Source organism: Nyctereutes procyonoides, unplaced genomic scaffold, assembly GCF_905146905.1.
Source record: "Nyctereutes procyonoides isolate TBG_1078 unplaced genomic scaffold, NYPRO_anot_genome, whole genome shotgun sequence".
In the NCBI taxonomy this organism is placed as follows: Eukaryota; Metazoa; Chordata; class Mammalia; order Carnivora; family Canidae; genus Nyctereutes; species Nyctereutes procyonoides.
Window position 1 is genome coordinate 31,099,690 of NW_026575048.1, and position 26,083 is coordinate 31,125,772.

At 37.5% G+C, this 26,083-nt stretch overlaps 1 protein-coding gene across 2 annotated transcripts in view; it reads right to left on the bottom strand.

Annotated features, from left to right (window-relative positions):
* The window catches only part of CDKL4 (cyclin dependent kinase like 4), a 49,258-nt gene that overhangs the window by 18,550 nt on the left and 4,625 nt on the right, over positions 1-26,083 (bottom strand). For both annotated transcript variants that reach the window (XM_055327363.1, XM_055327362.1), the window contains 3 exons: positions 16,238-16,457; positions 12,616-12,737; positions 753-825 (listed from right to left, as the gene is read on the bottom strand). In XM_055327363.1, the coding sequence (XP_055183338.1) occupies positions 753-825; positions 12,616-12,737; positions 16,238-16,405 (363 nt within the window). In that variant the 5' untranslated portion in view covers positions 16,406-16,457. The remainder of the gene's footprint in view (positions 1-752; positions 826-12,615; positions 12,738-16,237; positions 16,458-26,083) is intronic.

A 26,083-nucleotide genomic window follows, 5' to 3' on the forward strand; every position in this document is an offset into this window, starting at 1 on the left:
GTACATGTACAGCATTACATATGAAATATTCTTGTTTGAAAAACTGAAATTATCAAGTGTCTAGACACAATACCAATTTACTAGAAATACAGGGAAAGAACAAGTTAAATGACACAGGAAGCAATCAGCCGCAAGGATCTCTGGAACACAGTAGTATTCCAAGTGTATTTCTTGGACCTGCAGCTTCAGTATTAACTGGGCAAAGGTTAGAAATGCAAATTCTCGGGGCCCTACCCCGGACCTCTGGAATCAGAAACTCTGAAGGGGCGGGGGCAGCAAACTCTATCTTAATGAGACCTCCATGGCAGTTGATGCATGCTCAGGTTTGAGAACTATGGATCTAGAAAACTAACAATAAAAATTAAAAAAAAAAAAAGGGATAGAGGAAGGGGGCCTGTTAGAGAACAAAGGACTCAGAAAACATAAAAACAAAATCAAATCAAGTGCCATGGGGAGTTACACCACTGCTATCCTGCAAACTTATTTAACCAAACTTATTTAACCCATTAACAATGATCACAGGAATCTCCAATAGGATGGCAAAAGGAACATTAAGTTTACACAAGCTATTAATTCATAAGGATTTACTAATTTGGTTCTCATGGAAATTGGGGAGAAAAAAAGCCACAGATTGCATTCCCCATATTCTATGACTGTCTTCCTTTCCCTCCATCCTTAGCTCTTTAAAGCGATCCCTGAGCTATTTAGAAGAAAAGAAGAAATTAACAAATATATTGGAAAATGTTACTTACGTTATGTTTATGACAGAAATTAAGAGCTTGAAGTGTTTGCCATAATACACTTTTGATCACTCCATCAGCAACTCTAGGGGAAAGAAAATGAAAATGGAAATGAAAACTCCTAAGATAGAGTCAGGCGTGGGTGCTGGGAACAGAAATGGAGTGGGTAGGGCTTGCCATGGCCAACAAACACGGTGCAAAGGGTGTGCTGGAGATATTTTATTTGAATGTGTTAATGAAAATTGCTTTACTGTGTTTTCATTATAGATAATTTTCTCTTGCAATTTGAAAATTTTAGATCTGTAGAAATGATATATGCTTATCACAAAAATCAAACTCAAACTGTATCGAAACATGAAGGAATAGAAAGTATTGACTCAAAACTTGCTACCCCAAACTAATTGCTGAAATGTACAGTGGCTGTCTCTTCAGGTACCTGTATCTCTCCCTCTGTCTCTCTGTATTTTTAACTTTAATTATCTGAAAGAGAGAGAGAGAATAAGAGTGAGTGAGTGTGGGGGGAAGGAATAAAGGGAGAGAAAAAATCTTAAGCATGCTCCATGCCCAGCACAGAGCCCAACGTGGGGCTTGATCTCACGACCCTGAGATCATGACCTGAGCCAAAATCAAGAGTCAGACACTTAACCAACTGAGCCCCACAGGTGCTCCTTTAATTTTAAATAAATGCATTCATATGGCTCAAAATTTAAAGAGTATAAAAGTATATCCACGAAGAAAAGTCTTCCATAACTGGGTAGTCCAACATTTCAATCTCTGCAACCTCCCCCACCTCTTTCAGAAACCTTTTATGCATAGGGGTATAAACACTAATGCGTCTACATCTATTTCATGGTCTCATTATATGGATGTGTCATAATTTACTTACTTAGTTCCCACTGGTGAGCAATTAGGTTGACTCAGTTTTATTCCTAGAAACATTTCAATGAATATCCATAATCATTCATCTTATTACAGTTGTGCAATTATCTTTTTAGGGTGAGTTCCAGAAATGGGATTTCCAGAACCAATGGAGGGCACATTTTACATTTTGATCCTGCAGGTATGACCTTCAGGTAATCTGAAACCTGGTTTTGCAGGAAGGAAGGCATACCTGAAGACTGGCTTCCAGCAGTTTGGTGGTAAACACATTCAAGTAGGTGCTGTAGTTGTGTAACAGTTTCTCATACCTGGTAAGCAGGCAGGTACGCAGCCGGGGCCAGCCAGGGAACACACACGTCCCCTGAGAAGGGGAGGTTGGGTGCTTCTTGTCCCTGCAGAATCCTGGAAGTACTGGAAGGTATTTTTCCCTGCAGAACTGGGGATCTGGGCAACTTACATTCTGCCTGGGAGTAGTCTACTTTGTCTAACCATCTCTATAAATTATAGCAATTACATTCCCTTTAACTTTCTGTTATTATCTTTCCATTCATCACTGTCCCATGATGTGCCTTCAGTTACAGACTGCCAAGCTACCTTGTCTAAAAAAGGTTATGCCCATTTACACGCCCACCAAACATCTGTGCATTAAAGCCCCTGTTTCCTCATTGTCTTGCCAACATCCGGTTTTGCCGATGTCATGTTTGCCAAACTGTGGTTAAAATAAAAAGATAGCTCATTTTGGTTTTCTTTTGCATTTCACTATTGGTGACTTTTGTTTTCACATGTTTATTGGACATTACATTTCTTCTTTTGTGTACTTCCTGCTCATGGCCTTTGTGTCTTTTTTGGCTATTTGTTTACTTGTTTAAAAACTGATTCATGAAGACTTGATATATACTGGATTCTGCATATGTGCTGCAATATCCACGTGTTGTTTGTTTTTCAACCCTGTTCATGGGGATGAGGCTGCTGTTTACAGGTTTGAAAATCTGAAACACAAGATGTCTTTTGAAGATTTTTTTTTTAAAGATTTTATTTATTTATTCCTGAGAGACACAAGAGAGAAGCAGAGACATAGACAGAGGAAGAAGCAGGCTCTTCACAGGGAGCCCGATGTGGGACTCAATTCCTGGACCAGGATCACGCCCTGAGCCAAAGGCAGACGCTCAACTGCTGAGCCACCCAGGTGTCCCTAAAGAACTTTTTAGTTAAAAAAATTTAAATTATCTAATATTAGATGTGTTTGGAATATCTAATATTCCAAATACCCCCATCACTTGGCCTTAATATTTTATCACATTTGGAAATTTAAATCATATGTTTAGATCAGTTTTTAAAAACTAAACTCATCCTGTAGGTGTAGCTGGTCTTACAGAGGAGTGGGATGGCCTATGTATGACATAGGCATGGCATTAGCTAGAAGACCTCACCAGGAGGAGCTGCAGTACATGCTGAGAAACAGCAACAAGTACATGGAGGTATTTTTCGCAGGGCAGTTTTCTGATTTCAGGTCACAATTATGGCGGCACATTCTTGATATCCATGGTCTGGTGGCAGCCCTTTGACTCCAGTTCTTCTGATGATTAAATATTACTAATTTTGAAAGCCCTAGTTCTCAGTATTAAATCCCTTTCCACTGCAAGTATATAGGGCCATTTCTATTTCCTGTCTCTTATAAAAACAATCAAGCAATGTCGTCTCCAGCTTGGTTCTAGGCAAAGAGGGGAGAAAGATCAGGTTATGTCAAAATTCAGAGACAAAAAGAATAGTACAGCCATTTTGAACACTATGAGGCAAGGTTCAAATCCCAGCTGTGCTGTTTCCAAGTTTTATAACTCTGGGCAAGTTACTTGTGCCTGCAGTTTTCCTCATGTGTAAAAATGGAACAATGCCCCATGAGTTTATTGAGAAGACTATTCCTGGGCATCCGGGTGGCTTAGTCGGTTACATATCTGCCTTCGGTTCAGGTCATGATCCCAGACTCCTGGGATCAAACCCCAGGGGGTCTCTGCTTCTCCCTTTCCCTGCTGCTCTCCCTGCTTGTGCTCTCCCTGTCTAATAAATAAAATCTGAAGAGGAAGAGGAGGAGGAAGAGGAAGGAGAAGACGATGATGATGACTATCCCCTAAGAGTCTGGGTTTTTATCTCTCCATAGGTTTAGGAAATGAGGGTCTGGGATCAGGGGAGACCAGTAGATAGGACTGAGACCCTGTACAAAGACAAGAAGAACTCCAAGAGAATAGCAGTAAGAAAGAACAGGGAGTGTAGGAGAAACAGTTAGGAAGCCAGTGTGGTCAAAGTATGAGTGAAGAAGTTGGTGAGGTTGGCAGGAGCCAAAGCACAGCAGGCCTTACAGATCTGGGTAAGTAGTTTGAATTTTATTCTAAGTCTAAGGGAAAGCCATTGAAAGGACTCAAGGTGGCAAGTGGCATAACATGGAGAATGGATTTCTGGGGTCAGAGTGGATACAGGAAGGTTGATTAGGTGGCAAATTTAATGATGCAGGTGAGATCTGGTGATTTTGATTAGAGTGGTGGTGGTAGAGGGAAGGGAAATGGATTTCAGTCCTTGTGAGGGACTGTTAAGAGAAACACGCAGCCCAATTCATGTAGAAATATAATGCTGGGCGGGATGTAAGGACTGCAGGTCCGGGGGATCAAGTCCTGGAATTTGGAGATTGGGCAAGGGTTCAAAGACTGGTAGAACCAAGGTTTCTAGTGTTAACAACATGGAATCCAGCATGAATGAATGCCATACGAAAGTCCTGGGTTCTTGCTATGGAAGAAGAATGTTTGTTTTGTGGCATCTCATGGGAAGTGTCATGGCTCTGCTCTACACAGAACAGCTCAGATTTCGAGAAAGCAGGTTCCATCATAGGCAACACAACATATATTCAAAATACCAGCTACAAACAAATACCATTGATCTTACAAAGAGAAGATAGTTATCAAAGAGAAGACAGATTCACACAGTGCTCATTCCAGAAAGATACAGGATTGCAACATTATTCAGCCAAAGGCAGCATGTTTCAGTGTTTTGAAGTGAAATCAAACCTTCAGAAGTCAACTGACACTCAGTGTTCAGGTATTATACCCTGGGTAAGTGCAGAAACAAATACTGCAAGGAATAGTGAAGGCCTGAGAGCAAAAACCAGACATCCTTACTCAAGATTGAAGGGTGTCATGATTGGGAAATTCAGACTGGATTGCTCAGGGACTGCTCTCTTGGGTCACTGAGACGAATCCGAATGCTGACATCAGGGCTTATCATCTTTGCTTTAATTTGTTAAACAACTTCACATAGGAAAACCTGATTTCATTGTCACTACCCGAGTAACACTGCCACTTCAGTAACCTCCTCCCCATTGATCTCCTCCCATAGGCCCACAGATACTCCACTTTGGCCCCATTGGTTTCTGTGGTTCCCTGAACATGCCAGGCTTGTTCACACCTCCAGATCCTTGTGTTTATTGTTCGTTCTCCTCCCCTCCCTAAGCATTCTCTAACCACTCCCTGTGTTTTCTTTCAATTCAAGGACTTTGTCTTATTCACTGTTGTAGCCCTGGGGGTACCTAGAATGGTACCTGGTATCTAATAGGTATTTCACTGACCTTGTTTTACAGGCACTCTGGAAATTTTATAAACCAGCACCCTATAATAAATCCTTTTCATTTAAACTAGCTGGCGTGAATTCTGTTGTTGAATCCTGACTGGTTCAGAAGATGATACCAGAAGCGTTTGTGGGCAGGACACCAAGGCCTTGGGAATTGGGGACTGGCTATCTGATTTAATTGGGTCTAAAGGTGGGGGAACCTGAGTACCACTGGCAACTGGACTAGGTAGTAGATGGGCACTTAGAGATAAAACAATTGTTAAATCATCATCTGTGGTCATTTGGAATAAAATGCCCATTCAAGGCAAGCCTTTGGCGGACTGAATGTGACGGAACAACATGGGAAACATAAATAATAAAAGAAAAGAGGAGCAGGTTGGCTTTTTCTAACTTCATGAGAAATTTTTAAGAAGGATAGGGTTAGGGCTTTAATATCTTTGTTCAAGACCCACTTAGGAAGCCAGGAGTTTCAATGCTTGCCCTAAAAGATCCCTTTATTAATTGCGTGTGTAGAACTCACTTCATGGACCTTTAGGGATAACATGAAATGACTGAAAAATCAAACCAAGGAAAATAATCTTGCAGGGTGTTAAGTGATGAGATAGATTTAACTTACACGAGGTTAATTAATTTCTCAATTAACTGAGAAAGAGCTATCTATATTTCAAGAATTGAAATGTGACACTCAGGTGTATTTATATAGCTAAGAGCACCCCAACTTCCCACCAAACATCCCATCTCATGCAAATTGGTCCCCAAACTTGTATGATGAGGCTGGTTTTGCCTTGACAGAAACCCTCTAATGTTCTCACTTGAGGTAGCTGTGTTGCATGGGGATAACCATTCTTCTCAAGGCTCCTCTCCCCAACACTTCTCAAGGTCTCCAAACCTTATCTAAAGTCAGATTTCAGGATGTCCCATGGGGACTATTACAAAGTCAAACAGAGGAAGAGGTTTATGCAGCCAAAAGAACTATAAGATGTTGCTAATTTCCAATGGGGAATGCCTATGAGAATGGATTTCATTGATGTAGGACCAGGGAGGAAGAATCATAATTTTATATTGGACTGATTATTATAATATGGACACACTTACTAGAGATTCTAGTTTCAACAGACTACCTGGAACAGCTAGGAATGAATCTAGCTGATTACTAAACTGGTTGATTAAAACCTGGCTAAATGGTTGCCTATGGCAATTGAAGTTGAATGCCAGAAATCATTAGTAAAATGAGGAGGAGGAGATCCAAAGATCTGACGAGATAGAGTGTTGGAGAGGATTTTTCATTCGCAACATGCTCATCTACCTCTCAACTGTGCCTCCTCAAGGTGTTTAATGGTAGTGCCAATCTATGCTCTTCCCCAAACGCATGGTATGGCTTTCAGTTTTCTATTTTGGTAAAGAAGCAGAAGCATACCAGCCAATTGTACCAGGCTCTTCCTACCACCATAGTTTTCATTCCTTGGATCAAAGCCAGTTGGCTTTCCACCACCTCCCCCTCTCCCTTCTTCTAGTGTATTCATTTCAACTATCCAGGTAGGAAATGGGAAAAAAATCCCAAGGATGGATCTGTGGACCTACTAGGACAACTGTGAGATGGATTTGAGTCAAGATTTCATTTACCACCAGACTTAATGCTTCCTGCTTTCCATCCCTCTAAACTGACCGCAGTGTCTTTCAAGGTCACTGGTCACTGGTTTTACCTCAGAGCCTTGTCCAGTAATTCCTGAAATATAGGGTATTTCTCTTTTCCCAGTATGCAACTGTCCTGGTAAATGGCAACAGACTACTTTGGGGCAGGCTAAGAGGAGAATTAATTACAGATGTGTGATGTTATTGCAGGGCCATTCCTCAAGGACAGCCATCTTCCCTTGAGTCACCAGGTACTGGTTCTGTGAACTGGTTATTGTGGTGACTCAAGTCAAGCCTCTCACCAGTTTTATAGAACAAACAGAACCTTAGCAGTCTGCCCTTTTATTTTGGTTTGAGAGACCCTATGGTCAATTAGGCCATTTTGATCAATCACCCTTGGCTCTGTTGCCTGTTACAACAATTCTGAAAATGAACAACTACTATTTGGCCGCTGTCATCCAGGGATCTCATCATCCCCACTGAAATCAGGAAGCCATTTCAAAGAAAGGCTCTCCCTACACTTCATTATCTGGGACATGATGCTTGTGCAACCCTCATTGATGTATTTCTCGGTACTCATGATTCACAGTCAATTTTCTACCAAACCACACCCTGTCTTATGGGAATTTTTCTATGAACAGTTAAGTGAGAGAGAAATTCAAACCTTTTATATGTCAATTATACCTCAATAAAGCTAAAGTTAAAAAAAAAAAAGAAACTGAAGAAGCCTGACTTACATATATACATAATGTGCTACTGTCAGCCAGAAGTGGAATGGACAGCTGTAGTTTTATAAACCACTAGCTTTATAATACTATAATCACTTATAATTGTTCCTTTGCATTTCTGATTCCTCAATAGATCTTAATCTTCTTGAAGGCAGGATTATTCCATTATACATAGTGCAATGGGAAGGAAAATCCTTCCTCTGGCAGGGACGCAATTTCTCTCACATAACCAATTAACTTGCCCATTGTACTTACTATAGAACACAGCAGGGTCCTAGAGAATGGGAATAGATTATTTTAAGTTTAATCAGGTGATGCCAGTTTCAGCTGCTGTACATACATATAGTTTCTTTACTTGACCAAATCCAGCCCAGTCTCAGTACCAGTACTCAGCATGCAGCTATTGATCTAAATAACAAGTGCTTTTCTTTCTATCCAAACAGAAGACACCAAAGGTTTTATCTGGCAGAGGAAGCAGTACATTTTCACCATCTTAGTGTTAAATCAGCTCTTCTTAATGATACGATTTAGTGCTTGGATCTCTTGGTCATCAGCTCACCATCCCACAGCTCAGCCTACCTGTCCACTATGTTGATTGCCTCATATCTGCACACCAGTTATTTATCCAAACTGTGAATTTACTCTATTAAACAATGGCTCAAACAGGGTTGGTATGTGTGCAGTCTGGTTATTCACCTGTTTCTATTCACTGGTTTTACACTTTGTTATTACTTAAGTAGGTTTTAAGAAGGGAGTGAAGATGGATGTTTTAAATTAATCATTGTTATGCAGAAGTACCCTGCATTTCATAAAAAGAGTGGCAGGTTCTGCACTGATCTCCTATGTAGATCTCAGGGTGGACCAAAAGCACATGTACGCACTAGCCCTGCTAAATACACTTATAAAACTTAAAAGAGTGGAAAGTAGGTAGTTCAGAGATCCTTGTGAGGGTAGCTCAGTCGGAAGAGTGTGAGACTCCTGATCTCTCAGGGTCATGAGTTTGAGCCCCACACTTGGTATAGAGATTAAATAAATAAAACTTAAAAAAAAAAGAGAGAGCGAGAGAGATCCCTGTGGTTCTTAAATACACTGTATGAAAGATTACTTGACTATGTTTTGCTCCTTCTTGCTGTGCATTCCTCCCATGACTGTCCATCTGGCCAACTCTTCCCTTTGTAAAGTCTAAGGCTAAAAACGTCCTTCTCTGCAGAAACTTCCCTGATTCCCCAGGACTGGCAGATGTTGCAGTTGTACCAACATTAACCCAATCAACATTGCCATTTGTAACTGCTATTCTGAGTATATGTCTCTCAATTCAATTTTAAGCTTCTTGAGGGCAGGACTGAGCCACTATATCTTTGTATCCTCTGCACCAGCAGAAGTCCTCAATAACTTATTTCTGAAGTGAATGAATAAAAGAATGGTGCACACTGAGGAAGCTGTTAAGATTAATTAGATTTGAATTCTGCACTCAAAATACTTACAATCCAGTAAGAGAGAATGCACATAAAATCACATAAGGCAGTTAGGTACCAAGGACCGTAACACAGATAGAAATAAAACTCTGTGGCTATGCCAAGGAGGAAGGAATTCCACCCACGTGGAGGAATTTCTGATATGTTGAGAATATCTAGGATTTCCCATTTTATTTATTTTTTAAAGATTTTATTATTAAGTAATCTCTACACCCAACATAGGGCTTAAACTTTCAACCCCCATATCAAGAATCACATGCTCTACCAACTAAGCCAGCCAGGTGCCCCTAGGATTTCCCATTGCAAAGATGATGATAGAGAAAGGGAAAGTGGAATAAGTTAGAATATTCCAAGTTAAAGGAAGAGCATCAGCTAAGTCCCAGAGGTAGGAAGGCTTATGGTGCATAGAGGGAAGAGAAAGATGTTTAGTTCAGTTAAACAGGTATGTGTATTGTATGTATGGTATGTTTATTTTTAGGGCCGTTTTTTTTTTTTTTTAAAGACAGTCTTTGTCTTTTTTTTAATCTTTTTTTTAAAGATTTTATTTATGGAGAGAGAGAGAGAGAGAGGGGTAGAGGGAGAAGGAGGCTCCCCATGCAGGGAGCCCGACGTGGGACTCGATCTGGGTCTCTAGGATCAGGCCCTGGGCTGAAGGCGGCACAAAACTGTTGATCCACCCGGGCTGCCCCTATTTTTAGGCCTTGCACAATACATGAAGTTTACATTTCTAACTTTATGAAAATATATGTTAGTTTATAAATTAACTTGTAGGATGGTTAAACAATCTGTCCTCTGAGCCAATACAAAACCTATTTAGCTCATAATAAAGATGAATTATGAATTAATTCATCATGTAAACTGTTTTTTAAAATAATTTTTATTTTAAAAGTAAAATATGTGCATTCACTGGGATATTGGAACAATTCAAAATAAATTTCAATTACACTGGACATTCTATTTTCTAATCTCATTTTTTTCCACAGTATCATTTCATGAATATTTCCCCAGAACATGAGTATTTTACAGCTTCCATTTTAATGGGCTGGATGCATCATATTCTATTGTATGGATGTAGCAAAGTGCTACAAAGTTAACCAAATCTTTACTATTAGAAAATTAAGTCAGTCCCAATTTGTTGTTGTTATAAATATTGATGTGTTGAACATTCTTATGTGTAACTTTGCAACTATCTGATTATTTTATTATAAATTTCTCTAAATGGAATGTCTTTATCAAAGGATGAAAACCATTTAAAGGATTTTCATACATACTGCTAAATTTCCCTTCAATTATATACTCTCAGCAGCTGTGAATCAGAGTGACCGATTCCTTGACTTTAACAATGCTAGGTATATTGGTTTTTCAAAATTCTTTGCTGATTTGATAGGCAAGAAATGGTACCTTATTTTAAATTTTTGAATTTTTTCTAATTAATTGGGAGAATAAACATGTTCTCCAAGGTGTGTTTGTCATTTTCCCCTCTGCTTTATGATTTACTTTTTCATGTAGGAATTGGATGTAAGTTCCATAAAAGTTAGGCAACTTTTTTTGTATGTTCTTTTTACTGCTATATTCTCTGTATCCAGCTGGAACAATAGTAGGATTTGACTCAAGTTTTTTTGGATGAATATATTTTCTAACTGGGTGTTAATCTTTTAAAACATTTAATTTGTAAAATCTGCAAATGAAATTATATTAATTCTTCACCTGGCAAATAAATTTTTAGTTTTGTTTATGGTACTTTTTGTCAAAGGAAATCTCTAACTGATTTAAGTATTTGGCAGTTAAGGTCCCCTTTCTTTTTAAAAAAAAGATACTGATTTAGATAACTTGATTTTCAAGTTAAAAAAATCCCGTTGGCACTCTGATTAGATTTTTGTGCAATAAATAAATAAAGGAAGCAGTATCTTTGTAATAATGAATATTTCCATCCAGAAATATATGTTAATTTATTTTTTTATTTTTTTTTATTTTTTTAAAAGATTTTATTTATTTATTCATGAGAGACCTGGGGGGGGGGGGACACAGAAACATAGGCAGAGGGAGACACAGGCTCCATACAGGGAGCCCGATATGTGACCCAATCCCAGGACTCCAGGATCATGCCCTGGGCCAAAGGCAGGCACCAAACTGCTGAGCCACCCAGGGAGCCCCAGAAATATATGTTAATTTAAATAAAATCATTTATGTACCTCACCTAAGTTTTGTAGTTGTCTTTACGTAGAGTCTGAACAATTCTTTTTATCTTCTAAACTTTTTTGTTGTTGATATTTGAATGAGATGCTTCTCCACTAGATTTTCTAAAGTGCTGATTGGTACAAAAGCTGTTAATTTTTGTGTGTGGAATTTGGAGAGCTGTAGTCATTATACTGAATTCCACTGGTTGTAATGACTCTTAGGCAATTCTCTTAGATTTTGTAGAATACTATCATCCAGACAAAAATGATTAATCTTGTCTCCAAAGTTATACATTCTATTTGTATTTCTTATTGCAATACATTGGCTAGAGCTCTTGGAATGTTACATTATACTGGTGACAACTGACTTCCTTGTTTCTCACTTTAATGGTGGTTCCTTTAGTATAAAATTAGCTGTTGACTTGAAGAGGGGTGTGTGCGCGCGCACACATGTACACTAAGGAAGTATTTTAATCCTAGTTTGCTAAGGTTCCCCCCACCCACCCAATAACCAGGAAAGGATGTTGAATTTATCAACTGCCTTTTCAAATTTTATCAACCCCATGTATTTTTTTGGTCCGTTGACCTACTAGTGAATTATATGAATTCTAATACTGAATCCTAATATTGAACCATGGTTCATTCCTTGAATTCATACAGACATTCCTCATTTTATTACCCTCGGTTATACTGTGCTTTGCTTTATTGCACTCCACAGACATTGTGTTTTTTACCAATTGACAGTTTACGGAAACCCCCTGTGAAGCAAGTTCATTGGCGCTATTTTTCCAATAGCCATTGTTCACTTTCTGTGTTTGGTAATTCTTATAATATTTCAAACTTTTTCATTATTATTATATTTTATGGTGATCTGCAATTAGTGATTATGACTTGCTGAAAGTTCTGATGATGGTTAGCATTTTTAAAAGCAATATGATATTTTAAAATTAAAGTACGTACATTGTTTTTTAGACATGTTATTACACACTTAATAGACTACAATATAGTGTAAACATATCTTTTTAAACACACTAGGAAACCAACAAATTCATTTGACTCACTTTATTACAATCTTTGCTTTATTGCAGTGGTCTGGAGCCAAATCTGCAATATCTCCAAGGTATAACCTCATACATAATAGCATCGGGATGCATTGTGATTTATATTTGCAGCCAATTTGTCTTCCTAAATATTTTTACTCTAGGTTAGTATTTGTGTCCCTCAGAGCACATCCTAAGATGGAGAAGAGGTAGCCAGCAGATGCATCTTGGTAGAAAGAGGAGTGTGTTTCAGATGTGAAATCTGCCACAGTTAGCCCAACATATAATGAAACTGAGTGGTCATACAGAGTCTCAGTTTCCAGATTACTTACCCTTTGGGATTTCTTTCCAGCTCATTTAAAAGTGTGTGATCACAGTATTCAAACACTAAATGCATTTTCCTTTTTCTCCTGAAAACCTCAATGAGGTTCACAAGGTTTGGGTGTTTTAATTGCTGCAAAAGGAATTGAAATACAAAGTTCAATGATTTGTTTCTCTTGGTAGTTTCTCCCCAGATCCCTTACAACTTAAGCAATGCAAGGCCTTTTTATCATTCTCTTTGCATTTCTTGTGGATAATTTTATTATGGTTACTCACAAGAGAAAACTACTCTTAGTAAGAATCTTAGACACTTAAGGTTGGGAAAAAAAGAAGACATTTTTCTTCTTCTAATGTACCTGTAACAGGTGGTAATTAAGCTGCTTGAATCTCTGGAGATAGCAAATGAAGTACACACATGAAATAAAGGTACCGATGTCATAAATACTTTATGGATTTTGTGAAAATTCTAAATATCCAAGTCATAAAGGAACCTGAATAAAAAATTGAGGAGGTAGAAGTATTGAGTTAAAGGCTATAAAGATTATCAATCCCCATTTAGCTTGCAGAGTGCCGGAGATTTAAAACAAATGTCAGCTGGATTTAAGTGGTGTCTGGATTTTAGATCCCAACTTCCAAATCTGGTTAAACTACCTATTGTAGGAGTTCCCACAGTGTGTTATTAATTTATCATCTATTCAGCTCTGTTCTTTGATTCTATTGCTTTCTCTTATGCTTAGATGTTTTATGTGTTAAATTCTATCTCAAGCTAAGCATTTCACAAGGCAGCCTCTGTTTAATGTTTTAAACCAGAGAAAAAATTCTATAATGGGTAAGATAACACATCATAGAGTAACTGTATAATTTATCATCCAATCAGGGTAAAGAGTATAAGACAAGACTGTCCCAGGCAAACAGGCAGATACAGTCACTCTGCCTATATCTAGGGTGGCCACATAATTTAGCACACATACCAGGATGCTTTTTTTTTTTTTTTTTAAGATTTCATTTATTTACTCATGAGAGACACAGAGAGAAAAAGGCAGAGACACTGGCAGAGGGAGAAGCAGGCTCCATGCAAGGAGCCCGACATGGGACTCGATTCTGGGACTCCAGGATCATGCCCTGAGTAGAAGGCAGATGCTCAAGCAATGAGCCACCCAGGTGTCCCAAACCAGGATGCTTTTGAAAGAAGGTGCTAATCAGACTGGACTCTGGGACAATAGCTATAAACAGGACATCTGGTCGCTCCCATCTACATATAACTCATTTTCTCTATTGTTTTCCCAGTATATTAGATACATCACTTTTCAAACCCTATGCCACTTAGACAGATAGCTATATAGAGGGAGCACCATATTTTGCATATAGTGGGAGCTGCATAAATATTTTACAGGCCCAATAGAAACAGCATCCTCTAGTTTCTGTAAGCATGGTTTGAGGGGGGAAAAATCACTCTGCAACTATGTGCTCAATAGTTTGGGAAAAATGACTCCATCACATATTAAAAATATGTCCAGAGCACAAAATCGATTTGCCATTGCCTAAAGAGCAGAAAGGCAAAGAATGGATGGACAGGTCACACAGGTAAGCCAGCCACTTTGTGCTACGCTAAAAACCACGGAAGGGAAGAAGACAGTGTTTTTACCAGGAAAGTAAGGGATTTATAGATGCTAACCTGGTCAAATCTGTCTTTGGGCAGCTCAGCAATTTATATCCCTTTTGCAAATAAAATTAATTTAGCCCAGAAAAACAGTGACTTGTATAAATAAAACAGGTAATACGGAGGACAAAAATCAAATCACATTTAAATACTAGGAGGATGTGAGGAAGGTAAGATAAATTTATTTTGGAAGGAATCTGTTCAGGGCATGCATGGGTGTAACACATCATATAGCTGGCAAGAGGTACATTAGAAGAACCATCGCCAGACAAGCTGAGGTGGAATCTTACTACTTAAAAAAAAAAGGATTTTATTTATTTATTCATAAGAGACACACAGAGCGAGGCAGAGACATAGGCGGAGAGGCAGGCTTCCTGCGGGGAGCCTGATGCAGGACTTGATCCCAGGACCCCAGGATCACACCCTGAGGGGCTCAATTACTGAGTCACCCAGGGCCCCTCCGACTACTTATGACCTTAAAGTCCATTCTTAAATTGGGGCATTGTGACCCAGGAGGTACTACCTGAGCTTAACCTTACTTGCAGACATGAGGCGGCGGCAGGTGCTGGATAAAAAGCATTACTTTTATGAGAAAACCACCCACGGCCGGTTCAGACACACCCTGTAGCTTCTTAGCTCTGAGACAAAGCCGCCTGGCTAACCCGCGCCCTCTGCCGGCTGTGAGGTATCAGTGAACCGGTTTTTATGATGGGAAAATTCTGTGTATATTAAATTATATTTTAAACTATTATTATTATTTTTTAATTTTATTTATTTGTGATAGTCACACACAGAGAGAGAGAGAGGCAGAGACATAGGCAGAGGGAGAAGCAGGCTCCATGCACCGGGAGCCCGACATGGGATTCGATCCTGGGTTTCCAGGATCACGCCCTGGGCCAAAGGCAGGCGCTAAACCGCTGCGCCACCCAGGGATCCCTTAAACTATTATTAGTTTGAGAAAACCTGCTGCAAATAATACTTGGAAGGACGGATAATGTGGTAATTGTTATCCTCCTCTAAAAACTGGTTTCTGGGATTTTCCTAAAAGAAAGATGGCACAGGTCAAAAGTAAGGAAATCACACTTTTATTACTCAAAGTGTGGTCTATAAATCAGCACCTACTGTGCCATTGGGGAGTTTACTTGAAATGCTGAATCTCAGGCTGGTCATGGACCTTTGACTCAAAATCTTCATTTTAGCAAAGTCCCCTCGGGAATTCCAAAGCACATTAATGTTTGAGAAGTGCTGTCCTGTACCTCAGTTTCCTCTCTGATAAAATAAGGATGATGGATGAGAGGCATCCCTAAGGTCTTCTGTGCTTCTAAAACCATAAGATTTCTAGGCCTGGAAAATATTTAAGTTGAAGACTTATCTTACATGTCAAATCCTATCAGAGTAAAAACAACTTTAGAGGTGCCTGGCTGGCTCAGTCTTAAAGCATGTGATTTGATCTCTGGGTCTGGAGTTCAAGCCCCACGTTGGGCATAGAGCTTACCTTAAAAAAAAAAAAAAAGCCTAACAAAATCTTTGTGAAAAATATCTATATAGCTGGGGGAGATACTCAATATGCCTAAGACCCGGTGGAGTGAAGCACAGATGCCATATTGATGCTTACAGGGGGACTGGTACAGTCCTGGTGGGCTCCTGTGCCAGGAGGTGTTCTTTTAGCTGCTGGTTTGTGGGGAGAAGGGAGGTGGGCAGGTGGAGAAAGGCCAAGGTGGGGGAGGGGGAGGGTAAACACTGGGGTGAAGGGACTTAGGACATTGAATATTTACCAACCACAATGTAAGGACTTCAATATCAGAACTGCCAAAGTCCAAAGTAATAATCAATTTATTTTCCATAGTTGCTGATACCAAGAAATTTAAGTTCAATGAGAAAAAAATATCACTTTAAAATCCATTTGAATTGTAATTTTGGCATACACATTTCATCCAATACCATGATGTTATATACAGAGAAAGTTAACATACCTTCAACATACGTATTTCCCTTAGTGCTATTTTCTTAACAACAGGATCATCTTCAGATTCCACAAATTTTTTAATAGCTACCACTTGTCCTGAGGTTTTGTTTCTGCATTTGAATACAACCCCATAAGATCCTTCTCCAATCTTAGCTAATTTTTCGTACTTTTCCATTATAGTTGAAATGACTTATATTACTGTATTGACTTGCAGCACAATGTTACACCTGGAAAATAAGATGACTCAGCTTAATCAAGTTATCAAGGACAACGTGCTCACAGTCTCTTACGTAAAACCGATTTACTTAGATGCCAAAATTTCTTTCCGTCATTTAATTTTAAATACACTTAAAGATACTGGAACATTATTTTGGTAATTCAGTTTAGTCATAATGCAGTTCTTCCAGCTACTAGAAAGATTTTATATATTTCTTATAATGGGTCTGCTTTTAGTTCAGTTGAATTAAAGAATTTGTGGAAAGGAACTGTATCCAGTCTACTTTCATTATCCTCAAGTAAATTATTAAAATATGATGCTGTAAAATCCAGCTGGTGGAACATTTCACACTCTTGAATACAGTGTTTATCTTTTCCTTCCTCACCTCTCTGACTAGGAGACTAGAAAGAATTGAGGAAGAGACAGGGTACAAAGTGTTATACTTCCACCTGGTGGAGAGAAGAAAGAGTAGATGCGGTTGCTGACTAAAGCAGCCATTAAAAACAGAAAATCTTTTCAGTGCATCATTTATTGCTCTTAGCTTTTATATGTACGAAGGAACAGATCCTTAAATTCTTAGCTCCCAAAGAAAATAAAGAGCATGAAAAAGGAGACAGGTTTCTCTAATTTTTCAGTGATGCTTTCTTTCATAGGGATTTCCATGGAAATATTTTTCTGTCTTCTATCACTCACTTCACTTGTGAATTTTGTGGTGACTGGATTACATGTTGAAGAAGGCCAACATTATTAAATAAATAAGTCTAGGATTAAAAATATATAGCTTTATATTTTTAATATAAACCACTTTATCGAGCAGAATCTTAATATAATCTAATAGTGATAATAATAGCACTTAAGTAATATTGTCCTATGAATATTACATATAATTTTACAACCATTCTATGAAGTAAGTGCTATTTTTAACCAATTATGTGGATGAGAAAACCAAGGGAAAGTGAAACTAGGATGAAATTAGAACCCAGGAAGTCAGGTTCCAGAGATCACAATTTGAATCACTATGCTATACTGCCTCTCAGTTAATTCAAAAGAATGCACAGTCCAGGTCTTAGTATTAATAAACTGTCAAGTGAAATGCTGACCACTTTACAAATTTTTCATGGTTCAAATGAGTACTTTTTTTTTTTACTTCACTAACATCTTTTTCATCATCCACAGAGTGTCTCAGTGGAGAAAGAAATCATCCACGCTCACTTGCCACCATAGAGATATACAAATGGGAAAAGTGTTTTACTTGGGTAAATGACTATTACTAAATGTTTTACAATGCTATATATATTTTTATAGATTCTATTTTCTCTTATTAAAGGGAGAAAATGGAAGCAATATACACTTAATGCATGGAAAATTCATCACAGATTATGTTTTGAAAACTCTGTAGGTTATACCATTTTGTTACATAAATATTATTATCTTAAATGTATTTAGATACAAGCATGCATACATTTGTTCTTCAGACTAGTTACAGGTGATAGGAAAGAAAATAGTAGAAACTGGGAATTTGCTTTAGAAAGTTATTGGTGTAAATCTCTGTGGATTTATGAATTCAACCTGCTTGATAAATCCCATGTTACTGGCATAAACTATGAGTATGCCAAAAAGCTTAATTATGATATTTAAGTCTTTGTATTATTTTATTTCTCTCTAGGTAGATGATTTGATCTACTGATCTATGATTTTCTTTTTTCGCAAATGGCTTAATAATGATTGAGTTCTCAGACTAATACTTAGATCTCTCAGTCACATCAACCAAACTTCTGAATTCGATAAAATAAAGCACCAGAAAATAGTAAAAATATTATTTTATCTGGTAACCTTTCAATAGTAGCTGTTTTCTAAAGCCCTTATATGTTCATGGAAGATGAATCTGAGCATGCAGAGAGGAGTCAGACCACGGCAGAAATTCCTCAAAGGCATTTATGACTCTAATTCCAGCTTACTAGGACTCTACTGGAGTGTGAAAAAGCAGTAATTCTTAACATCTTAACTGAGGTACAGACCAATTATATGTTTGATGACTATCTCTACACAAATAGAATCATCTCAAAATCGGTTTGTTTTAAATAAAATGCCTTCTTTCTTATTCTCTACACTTACCCAAAGTTCCCAACCCTCTCCATATTATACCTAAATGGCTTGGGAAGATGTTTATGGTGGAGAACTTTGATAGTGCCGAGGATAATGGTGGCTGTCTAAATCTAATCTCCTCAATAAACAATAAAACCATATTAAATGCAATGTTTCCAACATTGCAGGAAGACAGAGGAATTTACAAATTAAAGTAGAAAAGTAAACTACAAATTCTGGAAGAGATATCTCTGAAGGTCCCACTTTGCAGAGAGCAAATACAGGACTGGGGTGGGATCTGGAAAAACTGTCAAGAAGACAGAAGAGGAAATGAAGGGTCTATGATAGACTTAAAATCATCCCCCCTCCATCCCTTGAGGAGAAAAAACAGCACACATGCAGAAATTCTAAGTGTGTCCTGGTAGATCAAATGTCTGCCGCAGGGAAGGGACTTAAAGGCATGGATGCTGAGGAGGCATCAGTCAGCGTGACACTGCTCTTGGGGAAGAGAAGGGCAGGAGGGAAGGGAGAGGCCTCCCTAAGCTCCCTCAGAGGCTGGAAAGAGAAGGGAAAAAGAAGCAAGAGGGATAGATTTGTGCCCCTGCAAGACAAAGGAGAACCCAAAACTGAAGGACATGCAAATCTCTTCACCACTAATTTTTAAAATGTGCTACTCATGAAAAAAACTGCACTTTGGTACAGTGACAGAAAGAACTATCTTGAGCTAGGATAGCTGTCAATTATTACAAGACAAATACTGCCAAGGAAATAAAAGAGAGAAGAGCAGTTTCCATACAAACCTATTACTGGAAGAAAATAGAAATGAGAATCAAACATTTTAGCTGAAGAAAATTATGCCAAAAAAAACCCTAACAATGAAGCAGAAGAAAACTATCACAACACTCCAAACTGATTTAAGTATCTTCTAACATTCATCTGGAGATATGAAAGGCTGCTTTTCTTTTTTAAAGATTTTATTTATTTCAGAGTGGGAGAGAAAACATGGGGGAGAGGGGAGAGAGGAGAGAGAGAGAAGCAGGCTCCTTGCTGAGCAGGGAGCCCAATGGATGTGGGGCTTGATCCCAGGACCCTGGGATCATGACCTGAACTGAAGGCAGATGTTTAACTGAGCCACCCAGGTACCCCCATGAAAAGCCACTTTGAATCAGAAATTCAAATAAGACAGACAGACAGAAAGAAAGAGAAAGAAAGAAAAGACAGAAAGACAGAAAGACAGAAAGAAAGAAAGAAGAAAAGTTATTTGAACTCAGGAAACAAACAAGAAAAAGACAAAACCATCTCACAGATAATGGCTAAAAAACACAAGATGCCAATGGGATAAGAGATTCTAATGAAAATTGGAAGGGGCATTTTAAAAAAGCAATTAAGAGAACAGCAATTAAGAGAATAAAAATGAGAGAAAAAAGTAACAGATTTTAGAGCGAAAGTGGTTGAAATAGAAGACAGGCAAAAAAGACCCAACATATGTAACTAGAATCTCTGAAGAAAAAAAAAAACCAGTGTAACAGAACCAACAGTTGAAACTATAAACTGGGGATCCCTGGGTGGCGCAGCGGTTTAGCGCCTGCCTTTGGCCCGGGGCACGATCTTGGAGACCCGGGATCGAATCCCATGTCGGGCTCCCGGTGCATGGGGCCTGCTTCTCCCTCTGCCTGTGTCTCTGCCTCTCTATCTCCCTCTCTCTCTGTGACTATCATAAATAAACAAAAATTAAAAAAAAAAGAAACTATAAACTATGAAATTTTTCTGGCAACAAAATAAGATTGGAGTATACATATTGAAAAGGCCCATGAGGTAGTTGGCAAAACTGAATCACAACAATCAACTCAAAGGTGTATTGGAATAAAACTATCAAATCAAATACTTACATAACCTGTAGGTATAAAGACTAAAGTGTAGGAGAAAGAGAGTGACATCAAAATTGTCAAGAGAACACACAAAGCAACATAAAAATATAGCAGCCTTTTGAAGACACTCAAGAAAGTGAAAGCCAGGATTTTCTACTCAACCAAACTGTCCTTCAAGTAGCAAAGTTATAGAAACTGTTCAAAATATGCAAGAACTCCAGGTACACTACATTCGTAAACCTTCTCAAAGAATCTACAAGAGGACAACTTTTACCCAACCAAGAGCTGATTGGGAAAACTTCAGGAAGAGATTTACAGTAAGCATCTAATATATTTAATTGAAGACTAAAGCAAAAGTGGGGACAATGGTGGAAGAGTAACATATAAATGTTAGAAGTGCAGGACGCCTGGGTGGCTCAGTGGTTGAGCCTCTGCCTTTGGCTCAGGGCATGATCCCAGAGTCCTGGGATCAAGTCCCACATTGGACTCCCTGCATGAAGCCTGCTTCTCCCTCTGCCTGTGTCTCTGCCTGTCTCTCTCTGTGTCTCTCATGAATAAACACAATCTTTAAAAAAATAAATGTTAAAAGTACTGACAGGTTAGAAAGTACTGCAATTAAAAATATGTGTAAGAGGGATGCTTGGCTGGCTCAGCGGTTTAGCGCCTGCCTTCAGCTCAGGGCGTGATCCTGGAGTCCCAGGATCGAGTCCCACATGGGGCTCCCTGCATGGAGCCTGCTTCTCTCTCTGCCTATATTTCTACCTCTCTCTCTCTCTCTCTCTCTCTCTCTCTCTCTCTGTCTCTCATGAATAAATACATAAAATCTTAAAAAAATAAAAATATGTGTAAGAAATGGAAAGGGAAAGAAGAAAGCAGAATAAACTCATTCATAACTGAACAGATGGAGTAAAATATACCACTAAAAACAGACAAACCATAAAATAAAAGGTTAAATAAGAAAGCAGGGACTAAGAGCATTAAAAAAATACCCAAAGAAATCTGAGACATAAAGACCAACACAATACATAAAGAAACACAGATTAATATTGTACACATAAAAATTATAATATAAAACAAGATGACAGAATAAAGACTAATATCAGTGATACCAATAATTATGAGTGAGCTTAACTCACTTATTAAATGAAAAAGATTTTCAATTTTACTCTCAAAGCAAGCTCCAACTATATGCTCTGTGCAAGAGACACATCTAAAGTGATTCAGAAAAGTTAAAATAAAAAGACAAGCAAAGGTATTCAGGGCAAATGGAAACATTAAGAAAGAAGATTTATGATCCTGGTATCTGATGGAGTAGAACTAAAACTACAAAAAGAACTAAATACAACAAAAGGGGGTAGTTTTAACGCTAAAGCCACAATTCACAATGAAGATATAAGAGCCTCCAAATAATGTAACAATTACTGTTATACAGCAGAAACTTTAGGACATGCAAGAAGACATGCACTGAAATACATTAATAGTGAAACTTAAATATACTACTGTCAGGAAAAGGCAAGGTAAGTGCACAGAAGATATGTAACTATGTAGAAGACTTAAAAATGTAACCATAAAGGCAGCTTTAGAAAGGCAGCATTGAATTTTACACTCTGATAATCTAAAATGTACCTTCTTCTCAAGCACACATGGAATATTTATAAAAAAACGATCATATATTAGGTCACAAAGAAAACATTAGAAAGTTTCATAATTAGAAATCATAAAATCATTCTGATTACAAACTATCAAACTAGAAATTAGAATTAAAATATATATACATAAAATTAAAAAAAAAGACTTTCCACCTAGAAACTAAAAAAGCCTTCAATTAAATACCTCTTGGGTAAAGGGCAGAAATGCAAACTTAAATAATGGAATTTAAAAAAATAATAATGAAAATACTACATATCTAAAGCAATGAGATATATTTAAAGTGGGGATTCTCAACTGGGGGTGATTTTAGCCCCCAGGGGTATTTTTCAATGTCTGGAGATGTTTTTGGTTATTATGGGTATGTAGAGGCCAAGGGTGCTGCTAAGTATTCCTTAATGCACAGGATAGAACCCCACAATAAAGAATTACCTATCCAAAATGTTTATAATGCCATGGTTGAGATAACCTGACATACAGAAATTAGGAGAAAAAAATCCAGAGATCAAAGCAATATAGAAGAAAAATGAGTAAAAATAACAAGCTTAACAATTTAAAAAAAGAACTACAAAATAAGCCAAAGAAAGCACAAGAAACAATATAACTGATGCAGAAATTAATAGAGAACACAAAAATAATAGATCTAATTAATAAACCCAAATATTAGTTCCTTAAAAAAATTAAAACAAACCTATAACTAGCTTAACCAAGAAAAAAGGGAGAAAGAATGAATATAGGAAATAAAAATAAGAAATGACAAGAATAACCACCAAAGAGAACAATGTTTTTAAAAATCATGAGGCTACTTTGCAGACATCTATAAAAATGAATCTGAAAATGTAGATGAAATGGATAATTTTCTAGAGAAATACAGTTTACAAAAATTTACGTAGAGGTTGAGAACTTAGAGTAATTTTGTATAAGAAATAATTTGTGGTGTGTGTGTGTGTTTAATCCCACAAAAAGCACCAGGGGCCAACTATGGCTTTGACTACTGTGTATGTTGGTGAATCCTCTTTCTAAAACACAAGACTAGTCAAAATTGTAAAAAAAAACAAAACAAAAAACAACACATAACAATTTGGGGGCTCTGGAAATCAACCAAAGGCAAAAAACAAATTGAGAAGTATTTATTCATGATACATTAGAACTCCACTTAAGGACAATGGGCATCTGTGGCTTCTTACCCAGGTCTGCTTGCCATTCTTTATCTCCATCCTCCAGCTCAGCAGGTGTAGCAGTTCTACCACTGTGAACAGGCCATAAACCAGAAGCCTTACTCTAAGAGAAAATGTGCTTGATATGGCTCAAACCTGTGACAGGCTGAAAACCTGTGACAACACTATCAGTAAAATCCTTAAAAATTCAGTAAGAAAAAAACGGGGAAACCCCCCACAGCTTTGCAAGCCTAAGGGTATGGTTCCTGTAGGGGTGAGCTGCAGACTAGCCAAAAATTTATGGGAGGACCCTGGAAATGTAAGAACCATAGAAGAGTTAGGTTGGCTTTACATATCTCTGGCTAACTGGGAAACTATGAGGAATGCACAGGAAAGATAAAGGAAGTTAAAGCTGAGGCAGATTTGAGGACTGACTGAATTATGAATATGCTCTTCAACCCACACACTGATCCACTGGGAAAGGGTGAAAGACTACGGCTAGAGTTGTTTAAATACCACTGCTGCCCAAACTATTGGTGACCACTAAACTATGCAGACAATGGTTAGTCCTAGAGAGCCAGGCCAGAAAAATTAAAAACTGAACACAGACAACAACAGTCACACCCTCAGAAGGAGATAGATTCTGGAATACAAGCAGGTTACAAAAACAAAAACAAAAGCAACCCACAAAATCTTCCTCAGGGGGAAAACTGGAATCCAGCATAGATATAATATCTAAAGTGTCTAGTTTTCAATTAAAAAAAATGAGACATGCTAAGAAAAAGGAAAGTGTGATACTCAGGAAAAAAAGTTAATAAAAATGGATTCTGAATGGATTTAGCTATTTTATTTAGCTGACAAAGACTTTAAAACAACAATTATAAATTTGTTCAAATAATTAAAGCAATATAATTTAAAGAATTAAAGAATTATATGACAATGATTTAATAAATAGGAAAGCTCAACAACAACAACAAAATGACAAGTTTAAAAAAAAAAAAAGAACCAAATTTTTGAGTCGAGAGGTACAATTGAAATGAAAAATTCCCTACATGGGCTCAAGAGCAGATTTGAGATGGCAGAAGAAAGACTCAATGAATCTGAAGATATATTAATGGAAAAAGACCAATATCCAAGAGAGAAAAAAGACTGAACAGAGCCTCAGAGGCCTGTGGTACAAAATCAATAGTACCAACATAAATGTAATGACATTCCCGGAAAGACAACTGAGACAAAGGGGCAGAAGAAAATACTGAAAGAAATAATGGCAAAAAAGTTCCAAATTTAATGGAAAATATTAATTTACAGATTCAAGAGCTAAATGAATATCAAAGTAGGATAAACATTAGGAGATACAGCTCTAGATACATTATAGCCAAACTGTTAAAAGCCAAAGATAAAGGGAATATCTTGAAAACAGTGAGAAAGATCCATTCACATACAAAGGAACAATCAGCTTAATGACTGATGCATCAGAAAAACAGCAAAAAACCAATAAAACAAAAAGTAGGTTCTTCAAAAAGATCAATGAAATTGATGAATTTTTAGACTAAGAAAATAGAGAAAAAAATCATTCAAATCACAATCACCTAGAGAAATTAAAAATGGCTAACAGAATATTATGAATAGTTTTATGCAGCCAAATCAGATAATGTGGTTGGCTTAAAAAGACGAAATATCAAAACTGACCCAAGAAAAAGATAGAAAATCTGACTATGCCCATAACAAATGAAGAAACTGGATAATAATGAAAAATAACCCACAAAGAAAAGGGCTTCATAGTGATGAAGATGGCTTCATAGTGAATTCTACCAAACATTCAAAAAAGAATTAATACCAATATTTACAAACTAGTCCTAAAAATAGAAGAGGAGGAAACATTTCCTAACTAAATCCATAAGGCCAATATTCCCTTGATACACAGACTAAGAAATTACCAGAAAAACTACAGATTATTATTTTCATAAATATAGACACAAGAATCCTTAATGAAATAATTGGCAAACCAAATCCAGACACATATAAAAAAGATTATATACCATGAATATGTGGAATTTATTTCAAGAATGCAAGTTTGGTTAATATCTTTTTTTTTTAAAGATTTATTTATTTATTCAGAGAGAGAGAGAGAGAGAAAGGCAGAGACAGACAGAGAGAGAAGCAGGCTCCCATGTAGGGAGCCCGACGTGGGACTCCATCCTGGGTCTCCAGGATCACACCCCAGGCTGCAGGTGGGGCTAAACGGCTGCGCAACCCGGGTTGCCCAGTTTGGTTAATATCAATGTGTAACACCATAATAATAACAGAATAAAAGACCCAACCACATGACCATTTCAATAGGCATAAAAAAAAGCATCGACAAAAGCCAACACTCACTCATGATAAAAATCTCAACAAATCATGAATAGAAGGGACCTTCCTCAAGGGCATATGTGAAACATGTAGTTAACATGTGAAAAATGTAGTTAACATGTTTAAAGACAATGCTTTCTCCCTAAGACTGGGAAAATGATTTTGCTTTTACCACTTCTATTTAACATTGTATTGGAAGTTCTTGCCATTGCAATAAAACAAGAAAAATAAAGTTATATAGATTGGAAATGGAAAGTAAAGCTGTCATTACTTGGAAATGCCACGATACTGTATGTAAAAAATACCCTAATGAATCTATAAAAAAGCAACTTGAACTAATGAACATATTTGCAATGTAGTGGGATACATGATCAATATAACATAATAAATTGTGTGTCTATGCACTAACAATTTGGAAATGAAAACAATTCCACTCATCATAACATTAAAAGAATAAAACATTTAGAAATGAATTTAACAAGTGAAGTGCAAGACCTGAACATTGAAAATTAAAGGAGAGATAAATA